Raw genomic sequence first — 8,118 nt, 5'->3', positions numbered from 1 at the left:
TCACTAACCGATTTAAAATCTTGCAACCTCGAGTGCAATCAATCATGACGAGTTTGATGAAGTATGGTAAATTTTTGGTGGTCATATCTTTCCTTTAGATTTTGCCATATAACAAAATGATGTTTTATTGTGAGATATTCAACTTTTAATTCTTCATGGAAATGGTGGCGAATAAAAATCATTATTTTTGCTCGATCCTATAAGGATGCGTTATTTTCTTCTTTGATGGTGTCATTAAGATTCATAGTTTCTAGTAGAATCTTAGTATCAAGGATCCATGACAAATAATTATTCTTAGAGATATCAAGAGCGGTAAATTCAAGTTTTGTCAGATTTGATGTTATCTATAAAAAAAAATAACTTGTTAAATAAAATCATAAATATAAAAGAAAAAAATAATCTTTTAAGACTGCTCTTTATTTAGTTCTTTAAAAATACTAGTTATTCAAGAACCATATTTAATTTATTTAATTCTTTAGAACATTACAATACTAGTTCTTAAAAAACTTTAAATCTTAATGAATAAAAAAAAAATTATCAAAATAAGTCACAAAACCAAATATTCCATAAAATATGAACACTAACAAAAAGAAAAAAATATTAAAATTGATACAAGCCATATAACATAGAAGTTTATATATTTCAAGATTTCAATATAAATTAATTAGAGTGATCGTGCTGATAATGTGTTAAAAAAATAAAAAAAAATAAGAATATATATATTTAGAATAAAATTTAAAGGAAAAATTTATATATTTTTTAATATTTAAAATAAATAATAATAAAAATATTAAAATAAACTAAAAAATTTAAATTTCATGGAAATCCAAGAGATTAAACCAATAGCCATAAGTCTAAAAAATTATAATTGATATTCGTATATAATTACAGATTTTATATCATAACAATAATATAATAATAATAAGTGGGACCTGAAACGCCGTGAAGAAACAGGCCAGCCAAACAGCTTCACTCCTACACAAGAACATCACGCTTCGGGGGAGATAAAAAATAAAATAAAATAAATCCCCAAAACAAAACCGGCCTCTCTCTCTCTCTCTCTCTCTCTCTCTGTATTCTCTCGTCAACGTGTCCATCATCAAAAGCCCTAATATCTGAATTCGATCTTCCTCGATTTGATTTTCACAGGTCTGTTTCTATCATTATCTCTTATTGAATTGAGTTTGTTGTCGATCGATCGGTCTTGATTCTTCGAATTGGGGCTTGATTTGACATTCTAACGTTGAATTTTGTGTTTGCAATATAGTAGATCGCGAGGCAGACGGGCAGGCAGGGTTCTTAAACCTAACACAATCCACCATGTTTAACCGCTTATTTGGAAAACCTAAGCTGGAATCCAGTGCCCTTACTTCGTTAGACAAATTAAACGAGGTTATTTTCCTTTTATTTTTGTGTTCTTTTTTCCCCGTATAGATTTCATTAGAAAAAAAATTTAATTATTATTGTGTATGTTTTATTATTCTTAGATTGTTATTGTTTATGATTGATTCAACCAGGTTTAATATTTATGTGTTGATTGGATTTTTTATTTGTACTGTAAAAATATTCCTTTTTTTTTTCAACTAAGCTGTCAATGCTCTATATAGACACTTGAAATGCTCGAGAAAAAGGAGAAGGTTCTAGTTAAAAAGGCAGCGGCCGAAGTTGAAAAGGCTAAGGAATTCACTAGAGGGAAGAACAAAAGGGGTATGATAATGCTACATCATAGTAACCATTTATGGTTGGTTTGATCGTTTCCTTTAATTATTATTTTTTTCCTTTGTGTTATCCATTTTACTTTTACAATGCATATGCAAGTCTACTTGGTGGGCTACTGAAAATTGGCAGATACATGCTGCTGTTTTATATCTTTGCATTTTTATTGCTAAATAGGTACTTCATCTGTCATTGTCCCCTCTTTGTTTTTTCACGGAACATCAAGAGACGAAGTTATCCAACTCTAGATTTCATATCTTCATTGATTTTCATGTTTCTGATATTCACATTGGACATTGATATTTCTTTTAATTGTACTACTTAGATAATATTGTCTTGGAAAAAAACTCCTTTATTGAAATTCGTAACTCTACTGAGCAGTATTAGACTTTGACGTGCTTCTATGTTTTAGCATAGTGGATTGTTGAATCTGTGACTTTGGGTGTGGAGTATCATCTTGATACTGTAATCAAGTGAAGAACCATTGTTAATGATTTCCCTGTACAGACATCGATTACATGAATATATATCTTAAAAACAAATCCTTGTGCAGCATTATTTACAGAATTTGTGTTCTTTTCAGTCAAATACTGATTGATGATGCTTTTTTCCAGCTGCAATTCAATGTTTGAAGAGGAAGAGGTTGTATGAGCAGCAAATAGAACAACTTGGAAACTTTCAATTACGTATTCATGATCAGGTGAGCTGGTGTTCTTACTATTGCTTTTGTTTTCAACTGTATCTTAATAAATCTGTGTAGGTTGAATGGTAGAGCCTTAAATTTTGTGCTCTGGATGTCAATTTTACAGATGATAATGCTAGAAGGTGCAAAAGCTACTACTGAAACTGTAGATGCATTAAGAACTGGTGCATCTGCTATGAAGGCAATGCAGAAAGCAACGTATGTACTAATTATATCAGTTTAAACTTATTAGTGGAATCTTCACTCATGGTTTGCTTATTGTCTTTGGTTGCAATATTTTCACTTTCCTGGTTGCTGTGCCCAAATTGTAAATTTATAATGCTCACCCTGAAAATATTTACGATTCTCGTTCTCTTGTCCAATTTAAGTGTTTCTTTTTGAATGACTGTTAACAGGAAACACTATCTTTATTTGGCTTCAACTTGGTGTGCCATTCCATTTTATTTGAAGTTGTGATATCTGATTAGTGAAGTTGTATGATACATGTGATTAATATAATATATGTGAAAATGATGGATTATAGGAATATTGATGATGTGGACAAGACAATGGATGAGATCAATGAGCAGACAGAGAACATGAAACAGATTCAAGAAGCATTATCAACCCCCATTGGTTCTGCAGCTGATTTTGATGAGGTCAGTGTCTTACAAGGAAAATTTTAATTCTCTCAATTCTAAACCCTGTTATGAGAGCATATCACTCCAAATTGCACACAAGTTTTCATCTGGCAGAGCATCTAAATAGTTGGACCTTTTCAGGATGAATTGGAGGCAGAACTTGAAGAACTGGAAGGAGCTGAATTGGAAGAACAGCTTCTTCAGCCAGCAACAACAGCTCCAGCAGCTCCAGTGCACGTCCCAGCTGGCAGGAAACCAGCTCCTCAAAAACGCACCGCTGAGGAAGAAGAACTTGCTGACTTGCAAGCTGAGATGGCACTCTGAGCAGGTTTACTTGTTGTTTGCTCGTAAACTGTGATTTGATCCTTCTTTTCAGACATTATACACTACCTAGTAGTTGATGGCTAAACCATTAAGAAAAAGTAGACTGCAATTGGATGCACTGAACAAAACATGTTGGAAGTTATCCGCTGAACAAAATAACACGTGAATGCAGTTGAATATTGCTGCAGTGTGAGCAAGTACTTGTAGAGTTGATTTTCTTAGTTGGCTGTTGCAGGTACCATGTTCCAGAACAAAGAGATTATTTACTTTGCGTAAATTAAGTTTGTGCGTCCATCTTCTTCTTCAGAAGATTGTCCATGCTGTATTATGGAGTTTCTGCTGCTACTCCCACGCATCCAGTGTGCATCGAGGAGTGAATAGACAATGTATATAAAAGATTGCGTAAACTGAATCTAGTTCCCCTTAAAATTTGTATCCTGACGTTTGAAGCTTTTTGGTTGTGTTTGGTATCACATTTACTCGATAACATTTCTTTCTCGGCAAGGGGATTCTTTGACAAATTTTTTCTTATTATGTGTCACCAACTTGGTTACCTTCAATTATCGTTTAAAATATAGCGAATAAATGCATATAGTGTCCTTTTGGGTAGTATTTGGTATGTGGTATCAGAAAGTATTGGTTGGACCGGATATGACTCATTAAATAACTGTCTAGACTGGTGTTTGGTGTGCTTTGGATTAGATCAGATAATTTGCTTGATTTTCTGTTTGGTAGACGCTAGACAAGACTCGATCGACTCGAGGTTTGAATTGGTCTGGGTTTAAAAAATAATAAAGGAAGGATTGATCTGACTTGACTCGGTCAAAAATTCAAGTCCATTAATGACTCGGTCACCCTAAAAATAAAATAGAGGTAAAAATTCTGACGAGGCTTCTTTGATTTTTTTTTTTCTTAAACTGAGTTAATCTGACTTGATATGGGCCTTGTTCTAAGTTGATTTTTTAGTTGAATTTTAAAACTATAATAATAATTATTTATATTTTTATGTTGACTCAGGTTAATAGTCAACTCAATCCATGACTAGAGTAGTGCCTCGGGTCGATGCTTGAGTAGGATTTTAAAAGTATAATAATTATTTTTTTTATGTGGATTCAAGTTAATGGTCAACCTAGCCTTTGACCTGAGTCAATTATCGAGTCGAATTTTAAAATTATAATAATAACTATTTTTATTTTTATATTGACTAGTATCAATGGTCAACTTGAATCGTGATCTAGGCCTGGCATTGAGTTAAGTTTGAAGTCTGGTTTTAAAACTATAATAATAATAATTTATATTATTATATTAACTCAAGTCAATGATTAACCTGACTTGTAACTCGATCCTTGTCCCAGGCTAATTCCCGAGTTAAGTTTTAAAATTATGATAATAAATATTTTTATTTTTATATTAATTTAGGTTAATGATCAACTGGACTCGTTCTTAAATTGAGTTTTAAGACTAATAATAATTATTTTTATTCTTACTATTGACCCAAGTTATTGTCTACCCGACCTGTAACATGGATCTTGTCTCGGATAAAGTTTTAAAACTATAATAATTTTTTTTATTCTTACATTGATTTAGTTGAACTACATTAACCCCTTGTACAACAAATTAAGCAAATTTATCTTATTATTTTTAGTGAAACAATTTTTTCTATTAAAATAGTTTTGGATATAACAAAAATTAACTTTTATACTATCTAAAAAATACATCAAACAACTCCAAAAAAATAATTTATGAAAAGTGGGATCCATTTAGCATTGTTGAAACTCAGAAAGTAATGGTACATGCTTGAACCTGTTCAATGTGACTATGGTTGGTGAATATCAAATAAAATAAAAAAATTTGAATTTTAATATTTTAAATAATTTTAATATACTAATATTAAAAATAAATTTTAAAAAATAAAAAAATTATTTAAATATATTTTAAAATAAAAAATTTTAAAAAAACCAACCACTAAGTCATAAAACACCGAGCAGCATATAAACTACTGTAACCAACTACAGCAATAGTTAAATTTTTCACCAGGAGCAACGAAAGCTTAATTATTGAGAAAGGATGTGGCTAGAAATTATTTGTGAAGGTCTTTGAATCCCTAGATTTTTAGAGAGGTAAAAAATGGAGATGCAATCCCTGGAAGAAATTAGAAAAGAAAAACTTGTCGCCCAATGTTGAACTCATGATCAAGCGACTGACAGTGCTGCATTTTTTTTATTTTTTTTTTCGTGTACTTGTAAAGGTTCATTAATAAACTCTATGCCAAAGGAAAAGGAAAGTAACCACAGACAAACCACTTCAAAGGTAAAGAACAGGTAGCTCGAGCTAGCCTGCCTCAGACACCAGCGATCCGAACAACATCTGCAACTGAAAATCTAGGAAGAAGGCATCTGAATAACTTCACTCAAGGGTCGCCTTCCAGCATCTGATCAGGAACGGCGTTGACTGAAATAACTGGTAGAAGCTCCAAATAGTCAAATTCATCTGTTATTCCTGCCTGTACATAGATTTGGAAGGAAAGATGTCAGTGACACAAAACCTATAAAAGTGAGCCTGTGGACACATGCTACTTCAAAGTACTAAAAGAACCACAAGCTCAAAAACATGTAGACCAAGCATGTTAAAGAAGGGATGACCAAATCTAAGAAAACATTCACATTTTGACAGGAAATTAACACATTGATTTTAGACAAACAAATCAAAGAGCACTCTTTATGTACAATCTGGGACAACCAGAAAATTAGACAAACAAATATACAAATGAAGGGCATTGGACCGTTTAAGTTCAAAACTATGAGTGCATGACTGTCATATGATAGTGTCACACCTAGGAGGCGTTTGGAACTAGATAAAAGAGGAGCAAATACAGGTTCTTCTCATTTGTGGTATCGGAGGCAGCATCAGTTTGCGGTTCAAATGTTACAAAGGGGCACAATTGTTTAAACATCAATAAAAAATTATGAAACTTACCTCCTGATACATATTTTCAAGCTGCTCCTTGGCCTGAGGGAAATTGTTTGAACACCATTGTCGCAATGTGAAAATGTTATCTGTAAGGGGGTTTTTTTTTTACCATGATAGATAAGATTCATTGGAGTTAAAATTTTCATGGAAACAGATCAAAGATAAATAATATGAAAAGGAAAATAAATAATGTGTAAATGGCAAAACCTGTCCATCTATTTGCTGCCACATGGGCAACTTCAATAGCTTCCTCTGCAATATTGAAATTAGGACCATCAATATGTCTTCAGGGATGATAAACTGATCAAGGAGTTAATTACTGTTGACTGAGCTATAAAAAGATGTTTTGGGACAGAATACAAGAGTTTGGAGATCAAACAAAGATGGAGATTTCTTTACTCATTGCTTGAACGGCAGCAGGATCATTGTCTGCATACTTCTCCATCTCCTCCTGATGAAATAGAAGTGTTGGAGAATTGGTGATCTGCTCATTTTACTAAATGTATAATAAAGGGTTAGGATAAACCTTCAGTTCGTTATACTTCATTTCAATGGTTTTCAGCTCAGCCAAAGCCTCTTCTCGTTCATCCTGGTAAAAAGGTTGGGAGACAGGCCAATTCAGCCCAACAGGAGTATCATCCAATCACAATAAGGAATGGAACTTAGTAAACTCACAGATTCCTCGCGTCCTTTCTTTAATGCATCACACTGATCAACAAGTTCTGCATGCCGCTTCTTACTGCTTTGTAAATCAGAATCAAGTTTGCGGCACACAGTCCTCATCTATAAAAACAAAAGTTTTCACGTTAATGAACCGATTATAAAACCAAGTTTGTGAAATCCAGGCAAAGAAGTATAACACATCAAAAACTTCACCTGATTTCCAGCACAGCTAGGAAGACTCCAAAAGTAGACCTGAAATTTCAAAATCACGAGCACCATTAAGTACCTGGACACTTCACATTTTGAAGTGTGAATCAGGAAAAGCATACTCACAGAAGTCCCGATCTTGTCTTTGGAAGCAAGGTCATCATCCACTAAACTCTGGACAACATCTTTCACGGACTGGCTAATCACACCTTTCTTGGGGCCCAATTTCTCAAGTTCCTTTAGCTGGAGTTATGAGAATGCGTCAGCAAGTTTCCAAATCAAAGAGGACAAGGAGGACATTAGCACCTTGAGCATGAGATTTCAAAGAGCAAGCGATTAACAACATAACACTCACGAGGAAAAAGTCTTGTGAATCATAAAAGATCTGAAGAATCTTCTCGCGCTTCTCTTCCAAAGAAAGACCTCGCTTCTTGGACTACAGCATCACAGAGCGCATTATACCGAAGAAGAAGAAATCGATTAAGTTATGAATAAATTACATTCAGCTAGACATTTCATCGAGCAACTTAAGTTTGTTACCAAACCGCAGCAGTTGATGCGAAGCAAGAAAGAAAAACAATTAAACGAAGAACAAAAAAGGATTGGTGATTCAATCATTTTATTGACAAGATCTACCACAACTACATCAAACAAAACAAATCATAGAGAGATAAAATGATTATTTAATTACCATCGGAATTAGCCTTTTGCTTTGCTGCTGATAATCGATTATTCAGCTCTGCTGATTGCTAAACCTTTCTCTCACTCGAAACACTAAACACACCACACAGCGGAGTGTGGAGGAGCCACGATGCTAGATCAAGGCGTCTGTTTTGGCGGGAAATTCTGCTGCCTGAAATTACTCTATTGTCCAACTCCACTTTTTGTTATTCCTATTCCAGGAACATGAACTCC

The 8,118-nt window shown here is 33.5% G+C and overlaps 2 protein-coding genes across 3 annotated transcripts; one reads left to right on the top strand and one right to left on the bottom strand.

Annotated features, from left to right (window-relative positions):
* Positions 1-983: 983 nt before the first annotated feature.
* On the top strand, positions 984-3,884 carry LOC133673735 (vacuolar protein sorting-associated protein 32 homolog 2). Of its 2 annotated transcripts, none has more exons than XM_062094610.1 (8): positions 984-1,149; positions 1,271-1,392; positions 1,608-1,707; positions 2,331-2,416; positions 2,526-2,617; positions 2,943-3,057; positions 3,181-3,367; positions 3,599-3,884. In XM_062094610.1, the coding sequence occupies exons 2-7, from the start codon at positions 1,321-1,323 to the stop codon at positions 3,361-3,363; spliced, it is 648 nt and encodes a 215-aa protein (XP_061950594.1). In that variant the 5' UTR covers positions 984-1,149; positions 1,271-1,320; the 3' UTR covers positions 3,364-3,367; positions 3,599-3,884. The 2 variants fall into 2 exon arrangements, with proteins under 2 accessions (XP_061950594.1, XP_061950593.1); XM_062094609.1 differs by having other exon boundaries at positions 1,268-1,392.
* A 1,631-nt stretch (positions 3,885-5,515) lies between these two features.
* On the bottom strand, positions 5,516-8,118 carry LOC133674235 (meiotic nuclear division protein 1 homolog). Its single transcript, XM_062095265.1, has 10 exons — positions 7,895-8,118; positions 7,559-7,639; positions 7,330-7,446; positions 7,210-7,248; positions 7,009-7,116; positions 6,860-6,922; positions 6,733-6,784; positions 6,541-6,585; positions 6,340-6,419; positions 5,516-5,866 (listed from the first exon to the last, which is right to left on the bottom strand). Exons 1-10 carry the CDS (start codon positions 7,895-7,897, stop codon positions 5,774-5,776), a joined length of 681 nt encoding a protein of 226 aa, XP_061951249.1. The 5' UTR covers positions 7,898-8,118; the 3' UTR covers positions 5,516-5,773.

The sequence above is a fragment of the Populus nigra genome, chromosome 15 (genome assembly GCF_951802175.1).
Source record: "Populus nigra chromosome 15, ddPopNigr1.1, whole genome shotgun sequence".
Lineage (NCBI taxonomy): Eukaryota > Viridiplantae > Streptophyta > Magnoliopsida > Malpighiales > Salicaceae > Populus > Populus nigra.
This window is presented reverse-complemented; position numbering and strand designations above follow the sequence as displayed.